The 18,122-nt window shown below is 44.4% G+C and overlaps 1 protein-coding gene across 2 annotated transcripts in view; it reads right to left on the reverse strand.

The window, feature by feature from the left end:
* Nucleotides 1-6,768: 6,768 nt before the first annotated feature.
* Nucleotides 6,769-18,122, reverse strand: part of immp2l (inner mitochondrial membrane peptidase subunit 2) — a 113,516-nt gene continuing 102,162 nt past the window's right edge. The window contains exons 5-6 of one of the 2 annotated variants that reach the window (XM_029433791.1): nucleotides 12,419-12,521; nucleotides 6,769-8,182 (exon numbers count right to left, since the gene is read on the reverse strand). In XM_029433791.1, the coding sequence (XP_029289651.1) occupies nucleotides 8,057-8,182; nucleotides 12,419-12,521 (229 nt within the window). In that variant the 3' untranslated portion in view covers nucleotides 6,769-8,056. The remainder of the gene's footprint in view (nucleotides 8,183-12,418; nucleotides 12,522-18,122) is intronic. The other variant, XM_029433790.1, reaches the window with a different exon arrangement.

Raw genomic sequence — 18,122 nt, forward strand, 5'->3', positions numbered from 1 at the left:
AGCAGCTCTCTCGCTGAGTTAATCTAATCCAGGCGTTTAAACATGCAGAGTGTTCGGCCTCACCCTGAACTGATGAGTCATTGCAGCTCCTCATCCCATAACAGTCAGTACCTCTCCGGCTAAAGTGCCCACCAGGACCAAAGACATGACTAATTCTACATTTACTGATTATTTGCAAAGAAGAAACAACAAAACGCTGATATGAAATCAGACAGTGTCTCATATTGGTTGTTTGGGTTGTCTTTGTGGTCGTTTTACATCTCTTTGTGACCCAACAAGAAATGCTAGCAGCACCTTCTGACTGAGGCCGACTGGGCCACGGGTTGAAGGAGATGAAGGTGTGTTTGGGCCGGAGCCCAGTAGGCCTGTTCAGTAATCCGTCCATGGGTTCAATCTCTTGCCCAAGGACACAACATGCTGACACGAGGCGCAAGCTATTGAAACGCCAACACTGTGATCAATGGACGCTTTGCTCCAGAACCACAGCTGACCCGTAAATACATTTATCAACTGGATCAGACCTTATCTTAAATAAATGTGTCTTTCAGTTTTTATAATTGAGCCACTGCCCCTGGATGGATTATTTAGGCCGGTTGATTCATAGTCGGACAAGCATCAAGTTGCTGCTGTTTCCTCCCGGGGCTCAGCAAGTGACCTCGGACCAATGGAGGTTAATTTCCATCGGTCTCCTACACGCATCAGCCGAGCACTGTTTAATATCTATTACATGGCTGGATGAAACACCTTCATTCACAGAGCTCCAGGGCTCAGATATTCACAGCCGAGGTAAAGGCCCAGAGTGCAGGACTGACCCTGCACGCAGCACATTAGCATAATTGCATTTCAAACCGGCCAAGATTGCGTCGCGAGAGAAGCAATCAAACAACCAAATGAGCCATGGAGCATTTAGAGCCGGCTCCAAGATTTCATTAGGGATCCAGAAAAACCTGGAGAATGGGCAGTAATGGGGCAAACTGTTGTAAAATGCATGACCACATGACATTGATATGGGGATAAATCTCAACCTCAGATGATTGCTATGATTCATTCTTCCAATGACACGTGGGCAGCGATCATCTCATGTTGCTTTAAAGGTATCTTCAGACTAACCGAGGACGGGGAAGTCTGTCACTTTAATATTGATTTAAGCCAGATGAAGGAGCAGTAAAATGGCAGTGTCAGCAATAAGACAATGAGAATGAGGTGGACTGTCCTTGAGAATGAACGCGATATTGACATGCGGTTGAATAAATGTTCCCATTATCTCCAGATTTATCGCTCTGACAGAAATAAAAAATCTCCTTCGTGAAGATTTAACGCACAGAACGGATGCAGATAGATAACAAGTCTCAACCAGGTGATACATTTGGCATAAAAACACATTTACGCAGCGAATAAATCATTAAAGGTTATGATCTCTATGATTTATGAGTTGAACCCGTTCGCCTGTTGACCGTCAGCAAAGCTTCAAGCTACTGTTCTCACACGATATGGAGTTTGAATGATAACGCATGTCAGATTTACCATTTAAATTCTTAGTATTAATCATTGAAATAATGGTTCCTTGAATTCACAATTTCTAGCTGACTTTGCTGACTAAATGAGAATTGTTGCTAGAAGATTTTATCGGCTCGAGCTAGCTAATTAAGCTAGCTAATTAAGCTAGCTAATTACCTTTAGCTCCATGTGATGGTTGTCAGAACTTTTCATGTTTCAAACTGACCTGTTTTAAGAGAAGAACCCTGTAATAGGCCTTAAATACACACTTAATGACTACATATCATGCTAGAAGACTGAGGCTAACGCTAACTGGTCCCATGTGGTTGATGATCCATGCAGAATACATGGGAAACATTGTTATTGAGTTAGTTAACAACTATGCTAACATGCTAACAACTATGTTTATCTGCTTTAGCTGCTTTAGATTTACGCTTTATTGTTCATATTTCATTTCATAAACATTGTGTTTCACTTTTACAAAAGAAAAGTATTTGAGGATGAGGACTATTGGATGTGTTTAACAAGCGTAACACTTTATCTCCGATGATGTTGGCCGGGGTTTTAATACAGGACAGAGCCACTAACGTTAGCGGATGAATTCTTTACACATCATTCTTTAATGTAACTTGTAATGAAGTTAGCTAGCTAAACATAACCGTGGCCTTGGAAGTTACAAAGGTTACTCCTGAGGTAGTAAGCTAGTCAGCTGGACAAGCTAACATTAGCGCACATATCCATTGTTGACGCTTTAGCTTGCATCTTGTGTTTGAAAAGGTTGAAAGGCCTAGTTACGGTTGCTAAGCTATGATCGGACAATTGCTTGACATTGCCTGCGAATGAAATCTAAATGCATTAACAGGCCGTGTGAAGAATGCTGCCCACTCTACGCATATTTACACGAGCTGATGCTAGTGCTTGAACCTTCGTCCTGGGGGATGAAATAAAAAGATCAGAGATGATTAAAAAGTACACTTTGGGCGGTCGCAGGAAACTGAACCGCGGCTGTCGGGCAGTTATAATGCCTCATAAAGCGGTCGTGGGATTTTACACTTTCTGGCGTCGCTGGCAGCTGAACTAGCTGAACGTACCTCAGAGGAGACAAAGACAACAAACTCAGTTTTTACAGTAAATGTGATATGAATAAATCAATGAATATGTAGGTCTTCATGTAACAAATGTTTTTATCAAATGCTTATTTATTTAATTTATGGGGATTATTTCGATGCTTTATTTATGCCACGCATCACTTTAAATTCTGGAAGTCATTTTATTTAGTATAATTAGTACGTCCAAGATTCACTATAAGTTACATCCGAGCCCTTCACCTGCTCGGGAACCTTTCATCTCGTCCTGATTAAATGGGAACACCTAACCCTCTCACGCCGGCTGGTTTATGTCATGTTTCATTCGGAACTAGAGGAAATCTCATTTAAAAATTAATCATGAAAATACGAAGCGTAATTAGTTTCCTTTAATATTATAATTCATGTGTTAGTCCACCTCTCTGGGAACCATCACCTTATCGTGGTGGAGAGGTTTGTGTGTCCCTATGAACCTGAGAGCTGTGTTGTCTGGAGCCTAGTGCTCCTGGTAGGGTCTCCCAAGGCAAATTGGTCTCAGGCGAGGGGCCAGACTAAGAATGGTTCAAAAACGACTTCATGAAAGAAAGGGAAAGGAAAGGAGAGACCCTGCCCGGAGGAAGCCCGGGGCCCCCGTCTGGAGCCAGGCCCAGAGGGAGGGCCCGACAGCGAGCGCCTGGTGGCCGGGTTTGCCACGGAGCCCGGTCGGGCACAGCCCGAAGAAGCTACGTGGTGCCTCCCATCCATCCATCCTGTGGGCCCACCACTCATGGGAAAAAACGCTGGGGTCGGGTGCGCTGTCACACGGGTGGCAGTGATGGTCAGGGACCTCGACGGACCAGACCCGGGCAGCAGAGGCTGGCTCTGGGGACGTGGAACGTCACCTCTCTGTGGGGGAAGGAGCCGGAACTAGTGCGGGAGGTGGATCGCTACCAGTTGGATCTGGTGGGGCTTACCTCCATGCACAGTCTTGACTCTGGAACCGTACTCCTGGATAGGGGTTGGACTCTATTCTTCTCCGGAGTTGCCCAAGGTGTGAGGCCTCGGGCCGGGGTGGGGATACTCACTAGCCCCCGGCTGAGCGCCGCTACGTTGGAGTTTATCCCGGTGGATGAGAGGGTCGCCTCCCTACGCCTTCGGGTTATGGGGGGGAAAACTCTGACTGTTGTTTGTGCCTATGCCCCAAACCGCAGTTCTGAGTATTCGGCCTTCTTGGAGACCCTGAATGGAGCCCCCCAGTAGGGGACTCCGTAGTCTTGCTGGGAGACTTCAACGCACACGTGGGAAACGATGGAGACACCTGGAGAGGCGTGATTGGGAGGAAGGGCCTCCCTGATCTAAACCCGAACGGTCGTTTGTTGTTGGACTTCTGTGCTAGTCATGGAATGGCCATAACAAACACCATGTTCGAACATAAGGATTCTCATAAGTGCACGTGGTACCAGAGCACCCTAGGCCAAAGGTCAATGATCGATTTCGTAATCGTATCATCTGATCTGAGGCCGCATGTTTTGGACACTCGGGTGAAGAGAGGGGCGGAGCTGTCGACTGATCACCATCTGGTGGTGAGTTGGATCAAGGGGTGGGGGAAGACCCTGGACAGACCTGGTAAACCCAAACGGGTAGTGCGGGTGAACTGGGAACGTCTGGAGGAAGCCCCTGTCCTGGGGATCTTTAACTCACACCTCCGGCGGAGCTTTTCAGCCATCCCTGTGGAGGTTGGGGGCATTGAACCTGAGTGGGCGATGTTCAAAACCTCTATTGCTGAAGCTGCGGTGATGAGCTGTGGTCTCAAGGTCTTAGGTGCCTCAAGGGGCGGTAACCCTCGAACACCGTGGTGGACCCCGGTGGTCAGGGAAGCCGTCCGACTGAAGAAGGAGTCCTTCCGGGTTATGTTATCCGGGAAGACTCCGGAAACAGTTGCAGGGTATCGAAGGACTAGAAGGGCGGCAGCTTCTGCCGTGTCAGAGGCAAAGCAGCGGGTGTGGGAGAAGTTCGGAGAAGCTATGGAGAAGGACTTTCGGTCGGCACCAAGGTGCTTCTGGAAAACCATCCGGCACCTCAGGAGGGGGAAGCGAGGAACCATCCAAGCTGTGTACAGCAAGGGTGGGACCCTGCTGACTTCAACTGAGAAGGTTATCGGCCGCTGGAAGGAGCACTTTGAGGAACTCCTGAATCCGACTAACACGCCCTCTATGGTTGAGGCAGAGCTGGAAGCTGATGGGGGATCATCGTCAATTTCCCTGATGGAAGTCACTGAGGTAGTCAAACAACTCCACAGTGGCAAAGCCGCAGGGGTTGATGAGATCCGTCCAGAAATGCTGAAGGCTTTGGGTGTTGAGGGGCTGTCTTGGTTGACACGCCTCGTCAACATTGCATGGAAGTCTGGGACAGTGCCTAGGGGTTGGCAGACCGGGGTGGTGGTTCCCCTATTTAAAAAGGGGGACCAGAGAGTGTGTGCCAACTACAGGGGTATCACACTTCTCAGCCTCCCTGGTAAAGTCTACTCCAAGGTACTGGAAAGGAGGGTTCGGCCAGTAGTCGAACCTCTGATTGAAGAGGAACAATGCGGATTCCGTCCTGGTCGTGGAACAACAGACCAACTCTTTACTCTTGCAAGGATCCTGGAGGGGGCCTGGGAGTACGCCCATCCGGTCTACATGTGTTTTGTGGATCTGGAGAAGGCGTATGACCGGGTCCCCCGGGTGATACTGTGGGAGGTGCTGCGGGAGTATGGGGTGAGGGGGTCACTTTTGAGGGCCATCCAATCCCTGTACGCCCAAAGCGAGAGTTGTGTCCGGATACTCGGCAGTAAGTCGGACTCGTTTTCCGTGAATGTTGGCCTCCGCCAGGGCTGCGCTTTATCACCAATCCTGTTCGTGATTTTCATGGATAGGATATCGAGGCGTAGTCGTGGAGGAGAAGGGTTGCAGTTCGGTGACCTGAGGATCTCATCGCTGCTCTTTGCAGATGATGTGGTCCTTATGGCATCATCGGTCTGTGACCTTCAACAGTCACTGGATCGGTTCGCAGCCGAGTGTGCAGCAGTTGGGATGAGGATCAGCACCTCCAAATCTGAGGCCATGGCTCTCAGCAGGAAACCGGTGGATTGCTTACTCCGGGTAGGGAATGAGCCATTACCCCAAGTGAAGGAGTTCAAGTACCTCGGGGTCTTGTTCGCGAGTGAGGGGACAATGGAGCGAGAGATTGGCCGGAGAATCGGAGCAGCGGGGGCGGTATTACAGTCACTTTACCGCACCGTTGTGACGAAAAGAGAGCTGAGCCAGAAGGCAAAGCTCTCAATATACCGGTCGATCTTCGTTCCTACCCTCACCTATGGTCATGAAGGCTGACCGAAAGAACGAGATCACGGGTACAAGCGGCCGAAATGGGTTTTCTCAGACGGGTGGCTGGCGTCTCCCTTAGAGATAGGGTGAGAAGCTCAGCCATCCGTGAGAGACTCGGAGTAGAGCCGCTGCTCCTTTACGTTGAAAGGAGCCAGTTGAGGTGGTTCGGGCATCTAGTAAGGATGCCACCTGGGCGCCTCCCTAGGGAGGTGTTCCAGGCACGTCCAGCTGGGAGGAGACCCCGGGGAAGACCCAGGACTCGGTGGAGAGATTATATCTCCTCACTGGCCTGGGAACGCCTCAGGATCCCCCAGTCGGAGCTGGAGGATGTGGCCCGGAGAAGGGAAGATTTGGGTTCCTTACTGGAGCTGCTGCCCCCGCGACCCGATCCCGGATAAGCGGTAGACGATGGATGGATGGATGTGTTAGTCCATCATTTTATAATCCAGTCGGTTTAAGGCAGAAATGTTATTTGCACTATAATGAGTAATTCTTTCCTGTATGTGCAACTCTGTGGGAAATTCAATAAAGATAATTAGATTTAAAAGAACATAGAACATGTCTGCAGCTCGACATGCGGCTTCTTCCTTCCTGTTGGTGATCCGACGCGTCTACACGAGGCTACATCTCACCACGGCAACGCCGGTATCCTAGCAGCTGCAGCCGGCAGCGTTTGTTGGCACGGTAACAGAGCAGAAGCTTACACAGACACACACACACACACACACAGACACACACACCCAGCTCTCTGTAAATAAGGTAAATGCAGGATGTAAAGTAGCAGGATATGAACAGCAGCTTTATTACACACTCACAGCTGAACATCTACAACGCACACAAAGTCATTCTGCTCTGCAGGCTGCACTTTATTAACCTCAAATGTAAACCATAAACCTTAAATGTCAGATTCAATTGGCACGGAAATGCACATCACATTTGAGTGAATTCATTATGCAGATGTGAGCACGCTGCCTCCTCAGCAGGAGGGTTGAGTACACCTGCATTTAGCCCCACTTGTGCCTCCAGGATCCCATTATGCCGTGACACAGCTGTTAGCGGCAGAATCAACAGCTACAACTGAGAGCTCCATTCGGCTGAATTTACCACAAGTGCTCCCTCAATTAGATTTATGCAAATGAGCGATGCGCCTCTTAGAAGACGGAGGTCTGTTTGAGAGCCGGGCATGAGTCAGCTGGCTGTTATGTCTTGTGTGGTTCCTCTCTAAGACTCCAGATAACCTGGTTGATGTGGAGGCTCGTTTCTCCTCTCGTTTAATAAAGGGAATATTCATGGGATGTGAACATCGGCAGCTCTCTGCTCAGAGAGTGGAAACTAACGCAGTGGAAATACATTGTTAGATGATACACACATTGTTTTCTCCCATCGCACTGGAAAATAATTGAATTCACGCAGTTATCCTCAAGTGCACTTGAAAGGTCACGAACATGGAGGAAAGACATGAAAGAGGCTCCAACAACATCTTTATATGTGATACTGCTACGTAATAACTCCTCTAAATACATCTCACTTCACTGTGCAATGACACACACGTGTTGTGATAAACCGCCTGAAGGACATATCGACTACATTCTGAAATAAATGATTTATAAATGATAATATTTTGTTTTTCATTTCTTTATGTAATGCTTTTTCATGAACAGGTAATATTACAGGCATGATGTAATAACAAACCAAACATGCATGAACGATACGGTCTCAAACTTTGAACAGACTCCGTGTTCCTTCCTAAAAATATAACATGCACAGATGAAGACGCTATTACGCATGTTTTATTACATTATACAACTCCTGCACTTTGTAATACCCACTGCAATATGTACTCATTTATTACAAAATGCGGGAAAATGTTATTCAATTTAGTCTGTGTATGTTGTTTTATATTTTCACTGGACAGTTAAACGTCGTGAAACTTCACCCCCAGAGGTGCTGCTGGTCCACATCAGCTGCAGAGTCAGAGGAGTTTGTATAACTCAGTCCATCGCAGCTGCTGTTTAACATTTTAGAAAACAATAACTCATTACGTGTTTTTAAAGTCTTCGCACACAGTTTCAGTTTAGTCGACATTACCATAGTAATAAAAACTGTGTGTCTGTGTGTCTTCATCCCTCTTCATCCCTCCTCTTCCTCAGTGTCCAGCGGCCCTCGGTTTGGAGGAAGAGACGGTTTGATTTTCTGCCAACGATCTGGAGGCCAGATGATGTGCGAGGCCCGACCGTGAAGCAGCCCCACCGACACCTGGGGGGGGGGGGGGACGGGGGGGGGACAAGCAAACACGCATGGAGATGAAGAACGCTTTGTCGGCAATTATTTTCAGCCCAGTATACCTCAGAAGTACGGTGGCCCTGAGAGCTCAAGTAAAGTAAGAAATGAAGAAACAACACTTTGATGAGCATTTAGAGAAGACGCTGCAAGAAGCTCACAAACTGTTTCCACTAAAGAGTGACGCTCACGTTCAAATCAAATGAATACAAGCAGGATATACAGATATATACTCCTGAAACTTCCAGAACTCGACACAAACACATCTCTTCTCTTCTCTTCTCTTCACATCTCTTCACTTCTCTTCACTTCACTTCTCTTCACATCTCTTCACTTCTCTTCTCTTCTCTTCACTTCTCTTCTCTTCTCTTATCTTCACTTCTCTTCTCTTCACTTCACTTCTCTTCACATCTCTTCACTTCTCTTCACTTCTCTTCACTTCTCTTCACTTCTCTTCTCTTCTCTTCACTTCACTTCTCTTCACATCTCTTCACTTGTCTTCACTTCTCTTCTCTTCTCTTCTCTTCACTTCTCTTCACTTCTCTTCTCTTCACTTCTCTTCTCTTCACTTCTCTTCACTTCTCTTCTCTTCTCTTCTCTTCACATCTCTTCTCTTCACTTCTCTTCTCTTCACTTCTCTTCTCTTCACTTCTCTTCTCTTCTCTTCTCTTCTCTTCACTTCTCTTCACTTCTCTTCGGCTCTTCTCTTCCTTCGCTCACGCTTCTCTTCTCTTCTCTTCTCTTCTCTTTTCTTCACTTCTCTTCACATCTCTTCACTACATTTCTCTTCTCTTCTCTTCACATCTCTTCTCTTCACTTCTCTTCACTTTTCTTCTCTTCACTTCTCTTCACTACACTTCTCTTCTCTTCTCTTCACATCTCTTCTCTTCCCTTCACCTTTCTTCTCTTCACTTCTCTTCACTACACTTCTCTTCTCTTCACATCTCTTCTCTTCTCTTCACTTCTCTTCTCTTCACTTCTCTTCTCTTCACTTCTCTTCACTTCTCTTCACATCTCTTCACTCTTTCTCTCTCTTCACTTACTCTTCTTCTCTTCGCTTCACGGCTCGGCACTTCTTCTTCACGGCGCTTCACTACATTTCTCTTCTCTTCTCTTCACTTCTCTTCACTACATTTCTCTTCACTTCTCTTCTCTTCACTTCTCTTCACTTCTCTTCACTTCTCTTCACTACATTTCTCTTCTCTTCTCTTCACTTCTCTTCACTTCTCTTCACTTCTCTTCACTTCTCTTCACTACATTTCTCTTCTCTTCTCTTCACTTCTCTTCACATCTCTTCACTTCTCTTCACTTCTCTTCACTACATTTCTCTTCTCTTCTCTTCACATCTCTTCACATCTCTTCATTTCTCTTCACTTCTCTTCACTACATTTCTCTTCACTTCTCTTCTCTTCACTTCTCTTCACATCTCTTCACTTCTCTTCACTACATTTCTCTTCTCTTCTCTTCACTTCTCTTCACTACATTTCTCTTCTCTTCTCTTCACATCTCCATTTCTCTTCACTACATTTCTCTTCACTTCTCTTCTCTTCACTTCTCTTCACATCTCTTCACTTCTCTTCACTACATTTCTCTTCACTTCTCTTCTCTTCACTTCTCTTCACATCTCTTCACTTCTCTTCACTACATTTCTCTTCTCTTCACTTCTCTTCACTACATTTCTCTTCTCTTCACTTCTCTTCACTACATTTCTCTTCTCTTCTCTTCACTTCTCTTCACATCTCTTCACTTCTCTTCACTACATTTCTCTTCTCTTCTCTTCACTACATTTCTCTTCTCTTCTCTTCACTTCTCTTCACTACATTTCTCTTCTCTTCTCTTCACTTCTCTTCTCTTCACTTCTACCGTGTTTATTAAAAACCACCGTGCTGCGTTCATCTCGGGGTCCCGACGGCCGGGGTGGGGCTGAGGTCTGAGCGATGTGTCTGAAGAACCAGATGTGAGAGCTGGAGCTCAGCACATCCTTTAATCCCAGAACTAGTTCCAGCTTCTCTCGTGTCCTGCTTCTCTTTTGTCTTCTGCTGGTTTCTCGTCTGCTTTGTTTGGTCCGTCCGTTTATTCTTCGTCTCTTTGGATCCCTGCGACCTTCACTCAGTCTTCTCTTTCTGTTTGGGTTCCGTGGTTCCTCTTCTGACTCGGTGGGGACTTGTATTCCTCTTTAATGCTTCCATCTCTTCCTGCTCCGCTCTGTCTGTGGTTCATGTTGCTGCTGCAGAAGCTTCCTGCGTTGGTTTGTAGAATTTGTCTGTCGGTGCTGTCTTCTTCAGCTCCTTCGTCTTCTGTCTTGTTTGGTTCCTGTCCTCGTTCCTCGGTTCATCAGGAGCATGGAGCTGTCAGCAGCTGAGCTGTGTCTGACTCACTGGTATCGATCGATGTATTGTGGTCATCTCGTGCTTCAGGCTCAGTAAAAGTGATATTTATTTCCCCTTTAAACGCCTTTATAGGCCGCACTTCCCCAGAGATCCACTGACATCACGTCTTCTCTTTATTACATTCACAGTTTTCCTCCAAAGGTTTTGCATTTCTTAGAAAACAGTTTTGAAGTAAGTGAAACAGCAAGAGTCCGTCTGCAGCTTCATACTGTATGAGAGGGTGGGTGTGTGTGTGTGTGTGTGTGTGTGTGTAGTGTATGTGTATGTGTCTCGGGCTTTTATTGTGAAAGGTTGCTGTTTAGGGTTAGGGTTTATATATATTTATATATAATTATATATTTATTTATATTTATATATAAATACAAATATATATTTATATATATATACACATTTGTATATACATTGTATATATATACATATGTATGTAATTATATATATATTTATTTATATATACACATATGTATATGTATATATATATATATATGTATACATATATATATATATGCATATTATATGCATATATATATGCATATATATATGCATATATATATGCATATATATATAATATATATATATATGCATATATATATATATGCATATATATATGCATATATATAGATATATATATGCATATATATATTATGCATATATATATATATATATATATTATATATATATAGCTATATATATATATATATATATGCATATATATATATATATATATATATATATATATATATATATATATATATAGCATATATATATATATATATGCATATATATATATATATGCATATATATATATATATGCATATATATATATGATATATATATATATATGCATTATATATATCATATATATATATATATATATGCATATTATATATATATATATATGCATATATGCCTATATATATATATATATATTGCATATATATAATGCATATATATAGATATATATATATATATATATATATGCATTATATATATATATATATGCATATATATATATATATGCATATATATATATATATATATATATAGATGCATATATATAATATATATATGCATATATGCATTATATATATATATATATATAATATATATATATATATATATATATAGCTATATATATATATATTATATATTATATATATATATTCATATATGCACTATATATATATATATATAGCGTATATATATATATATAATATATATATATATGCCATATACTATATATATAGATATATATATATGCATATATATATCTATATATATGCATATATATATATATATATATATAATGCATATATATATATATAATGCCTATATATATATATATATATATATATATATATATATATATATATATATATATATATATATATATATATATATATATATATATATATATAATATCTCAGGAGGAAAGAGAGAAGCCAGAGGAGCTCGGAGGATCTGCTGGTCGATGTGTTCGGGGTTCAGATCTGAGGGGATTTCCTGTGAGCTCCTCGGCTCTGAGATCTGGGCCTTCTGCTGCTGCACCGTCCATAGCAAGCAGCCCCCCCCCCCCAACAAGAAACAGAGAGGAGGAGTCAGTGTGAGGAAGTTCATTCTCTTTCTGCACCAAACGCAGTGTTAATGAAATCTTAATGTTGGGAGGAGAAGCCTCCAGATGTGTAAACACACACACACACACACACACACACACACACACACACACACACACACACACACACACACACACACACACACACACACACACACACACACACACACACACACACACACACACACACACACACACACACACAGTTCGTACCGGTCCGAAGCTGTTGCTATCCAGACTGTGTCCGTGATGATCCCCCTCCAGCCAGAAGTGTCCGTCAGGAACTCGAACGTACCGGTTCTTGTAGCCCAGAGTCCTGAAGACACGAGAAACAACCAGTCAAAGACAGAAAGCTCGGTGACGCTTGTTGTCCACAATGTTTTTAGAGAATCTCTTCGATCTTTCAGTTGCCGTTTGTAAACACAACACTCAGTCGGCCCCGCCTGAAACCAGAAGCCCCGCCCCCCTGACCGCCGTTGAGTTTGGTGCGTCTCGAACACTAAAGGGTGCGTCGTCTCCGGTCTCAGACGCTGAGGGCCGTGACAGTCAGACTCTGTATGAGTCTGTACATCACGTTAACATGAGAGGAAGACATGCTGAAACTGAACCTTCTGATAAGAGACAGATTCTGGGGGAAGTTGCCGATCAAATCTGCGAGACAATTATCGCTTTCATTTCATTATCGTTAATCATCGGCCTCTAAGTCTCCCCTGAGGCATCACTTCCCGTCGCCGCCTTATCGCTCAAACAGATCTGATCCGAGGATTCAGACTAATAAGTGTGTGTGGGGGGGGGGGGGGGTTGTTCGTCTGATGGTGCAGCTGCTTCAATCAGGTCGTCATGTTTATGGGGAGAAGGTCAAACGCCCTTCATCATCCCTCTGGACTGTTATGGGCCTGTTCCGCTCTGATTTATCATTTAGCAGGAGAACATTGTGACTTATAGCCTCAGTGACTTTTTAAATGGAAACTCGTCTGCGATTCTTAATGTGTGTGTGTGTGTGTGTGTGTGTGTGTGTGTGTGTGTGTGTGTGTGTGTGTGTGTGCTGGTCTGGGAGGCCTTGGATACATAAATATTGATTTAGCCACCGCAGCTGAATTTACTGACTCACAAAAAAAACAAGCTGTGACCTTTTTGCAGGAATAAAAAAAGGTCAGAGTCTGTTGACTCGGTTCTGTGCAGCGTTTAAAAGGAACAGCTGGGAAATCTTTACAGAACCAAGGACACGTGCAGTTACATCCTCACTGTGTTCTCAACCTTTCCTCAGCTTCACACACTTCCAGCTTAATTACAGATTTTCCAAAAGTGCTCGGTTCCTTTCAGTAAATGTGAGCGAGGTGCGACCTTGATGCTTCCTCCACGCTGAAGGACTTATGGATCGACCGTCACTTCCTTCATCTGTCTTTACTGGAATATCTTGGATGCCTTTGAGCAGAGAGTGAAAATAACTTTAGAAAAGTGAAGCGTCTTTTATATATATTGTATTTTATTAATCTCTTATATTACAGTATATCTGTCAGTGAAAAGATGATGCAGAGCTACGAAACAAAGATTCTACTCATTCACGTGTATATGAACCCTCACCTGCAGGCAGCGTCAACACATGAACACATGAACCCTCACCTGCAGGCAGCGTCAACACATGAACACATGAACACATGAACCCTCACCTGCAGGCAGCGTCAACACATGAACACATGAACCCTCACCTGCAGGCAGCGTCAACACATAAACACATGAACACATGAACCCTCACCTGCAGGCAGCGTCAACACATGAACACACGAACCCTCACCTGCAGGCAGCGTCAACACATGAACACATGAACCCTCACCTGCAGGCAGCGTCAACACATAAACACATGAACACATGAACCCTCACCTGCAGGCAGCGTCAACACATGAACCCTCACCTGCAGGCAGCGTTAACACATGAACACACGAACCCTCACCTGCAGGCAGCGTCAACACATGAACACATGAACCCTCACCTGCAGGCAGCGTCAACACATAAACACATGAACACATGAACCCTCACCTGCAGGCAGCGTCAACACATGAACCCTCACCTGCAGGCAGCGTCAACACATGAACACACGAACCCTCACCTGCAGGCAGCGTCAACACATAACACATGAACACATGAACCCTCACCTGCAGGCAGCGTCAACACATGAACACACGAACCCTCACCTGCAGGCAGCGTCAACACATAACACATGAACACATGAACCCTCACCTGCAGGCAGCGTCAACACATGAACACATGAACACACGATGCTCAGGTCAGTTCTGTCGTTCACCTGTCGAGGCTCTCCAAACACATTAATGGAGGTGTATTTGCGTTGGAGGCCGATCATATCTGACGTCTGTGTGTTCTATGACTCTGAGAAGACGATCTCTCAGTTGCTTGTGCCTCCCTTTCAACTCGTCCACACTGGGAGACTTTAGCTTCCTCTTCTGACCTCGTCTTGCTGAATGTACTTGTTGTGTGAATCCATGAAGTAGAAGTGTTCACAGGAGAAGTGAACACGTTGCTGCTGGTGGCTGCAGAGGAACAGTGAGAGGACCACCGCATTCACGAGGACTCATCCTTCGGGGACAGGACGTGCTAATCCAATAGAGGGATTGCCAAAAGATATTTCAGTCTGGACCAAAAAGCAAACACAGACTTGTTGTGAATCTTTTGGAGATAAATCTGAAGTCTGTTGAGCGTTTGCTGAAGACATTGCACTGGGAGGATCACTGGATGAGGCTGGCAGCATGTTCAACCATTTTGGCTGCGAGACGACACAAAATTGAATTTTGTGTGCCAGGTTTCCTCCAGGACTCTGATAAAAGCCTCCACATGGTAGCACACAGTATCTATAATGTGTGTATTGCTCTAAATAGAGATGAAGTTAATTTCCTGAATACTGATGAAGTCCTTCCTGCAGCGTGTTCCCTTCAGTGCGTTATGTTTGTGAGAGGAGGAGTGACTTTAGGTGTCAGTGGAACCTGTACAATGCTTTAACAGACACATAAACCTTATTTATGAGTAACCATTAGTTCAGATTCTCCTGCACCGCGCCACAGTTAACACTCCCACTTAGTTTCCTCCGGCCCGACGGAGACGCCGGGAGATTTACGTGTCTGTTGGGAGACGGATGTGTAAAACAATCTTCTCTGTGCGGCTGACGGTTCTGTGGCAGGCAGACGGTCTCCAATTAAAACCGGAGCTGTGATTTACGCCAGCCTGTGAGACGACACAGCGCCGCCTCCGCCAGGGAACCCATCTCAGGCCCGTTAGTTATTCACCCCCCCCCCCAGCCGGTGACCTGGAGTTTGCAGGGTGGCACCAGTCACACCGCTGCCGGGATGGAAGGCATGATGATGCCGTGTTGTGATACTGTAAACACACGCCTCTGTGGGTCTGATGCCACTTCCTCTCAACCTCCCCGGCGCTGCTGCAGGGTCTGAAGTGTGCCGGTTCACTGGTGCTGTCCATCACAGCGACCGGGTTCCCTCTGCGTGTCGCTTATGATCCGTGTTGATGCTTCATGTTGTGCATGCATGATAATTAACATCTGCATGACACGACCTCAGGCATTGACCCTGAAGAGCAGAGGCTTTAGTCACACACTATGCTGTCTCTACATTTCTCTCGCACTTGTTTTTCTTCCTTCATGTTCAAACACAGAATGAATTTGCGTCCTAAAAACTTTCTCATCTCCCAATAAATTCAGAATCTACGAACATACAGATATATTGAAATGTTCTTTAAGTTTCCATGTCAGCTGCTTAGTGATCACCACAGAAGTTGTGATGAAGATGAAACTGAGATAGAAGCTCAGAGAAATGAGATATTAGTACGTAGTCACGGTGAAGTCACCCATTGGTCTAATGACGACGTTTTGAAGCCTTGAGTTTCGCACTTTGGCCGTCGCCATCTTGTTGTTTAGTTGGTCTTAGTTAGCAAGGTGCATCCGTAGTTCACGTTAACTGTGATATTAATTAAAATGCTAATTTTGGCTAATAAAAAACAAGAGGTACTTAAATAAATAAACAGCCGACTAGTGTTTTAGTGCAACCGAACGCCCAACAAGACATTTAGACGTCGTATCAAGCATTCGCTGCTTTATCCTATATTTGACTCTGAATGGGACATACTTTACTAAATACTCAGTACAAGAAGGTGTTATTGATCTGTGACTTCAGAAGATCTAATGTTTCCTTGTCGTCTTTAAAAGTAAAGTGCAGAAATGTGTTTGCGTGACCTGTGAATAATGATCACGTCACTTGTGATGTAAGGAGGTGTCAGATAATATAACACAATGATGACAAAGTAATAAAGTCGCTTCAGTCACAAGTTTCATAGTTTGCAGAGTCTATGCCCGGGTTTTGTGTTCTGATTAAAAAGTAAAAGTGAAAGAGGCTGTAAAGCTAATTGGACAGAGAGATTGGGGACACGATGGTCTGTTTAATGAGTTAGAAGACGGTGAGTTTGGAGAAGTTGCTGCATCAGAGCCGGCAGCTCGGCCGACTCTCCTGCTGCGCGTCATTATCTGAACTGTGGAGCTCATTTCCTCACGAGAACGTCGTGTTACAGGGCTGAGAACAGCTCCCTCCTCCTGAAGGAACCAGGGAGACACACACACACACACACACACACACACACACACACACACTCAGAATAAGAATAGCTATCCTAACCTTAATGTGTTCTTAATGCCTGTTCAAATGCAATTCAAGACCAATTTCAAGCCAGCATTAAGCTCGAGGAGTTAAAAGAGCTCCAGTACAGTCTGCTGCACAGCACTCGCACTGATCCCGCACGGGGGCAATAACAAAAAGATTCTTTTTTAGAAACACATTCAGCCCTGAAATACTGCGTTTCATGGTGCACGAGCATTTATAAAACAAACCAGATCAATTGTTGTGGGCTGAAGTGTAAAAGAAACAGAACATACTCCAGACATGAAATCTGTTTTCTAATGTTGATGACGCTCTGAAACACAGCACCATGCGTGAACATTGGTATAAAACAAACCTACTTTATATTCTTATTAACCAGTCGACAAAAACCCAAAATCCAGATTTCATATGCCTAACCATAAACTGTATGTAACTCTAACACTAGCTAGCTAGCTTAGTTAGCACGGTGTCTTCACAGTTCACGTTAATTGTGATATTAATTGGGATGCTAATATTTGCTTACAAAAAACACAATGCTGATTATCCCCACCAGGAACGCTCTCTGTGTCGCAGTAGACCGGAGGAAGGACCAAAGTAAAAAAAAAGAGAGCGATGGACAGCGAGAACAAATACACCTGTAGGCGACGCGGTGAGCTCACCTGTAGGCGTTGTTATGTATCGACTCTCAGAGAAAGGGGATGCAAAATTTCCGCACTCCAGCTTTAAGAAAGTTTCCAAATATTATTATTAAAGTGTTTTAGAATCCGGCTGCACACGAGTTGTTTCCAGTCTGAAGATAATGTGAATACAAAGGCTTCAGCTTGAGTTTGAGTTGAAGACTCCTCTACAGCGCTCAGCAGTTGGACATGTTGGTTTCATGGTGCGTTGAACCCTTTTTGTAATTTGTTCACCTACCTGGCAAACACGACACACGGTGCCGGCAGTGACCGACCACTTCAAATCTGCTTTTGTCAACAGTGGGAGCCTGTTTGTTCAGCCATGCAGAGGAACCACAGTTATTAATGGGACAAGGGCAAGCTACATGGACACAACAACCGCTGAAAGTCACCTCAAAAACAAGAGAAGAGAACAGCTGTGACAGTGAACTGCGTACAAATCTCTGTTTGGTGTGACCAGACCAGAAAGGTCTCAGCAGCAGCCATGACTCCTGCTGTGTGTCCTGCAGGCTGTACTAGCTGGATCACTGAGCTACTAAAGTCCTTATTTCAGAGAGTACTGCTGCA

The sequence above is a fragment of the Cottoperca gobio genome, chromosome 6, assembly GCF_900634415.1.
Source record: "Cottoperca gobio chromosome 6, fCotGob3.1, whole genome shotgun sequence".
Lineage (NCBI taxonomy): Eukaryota > Metazoa > Chordata > Actinopteri > Perciformes > Bovichtidae > Cottoperca > Cottoperca gobio.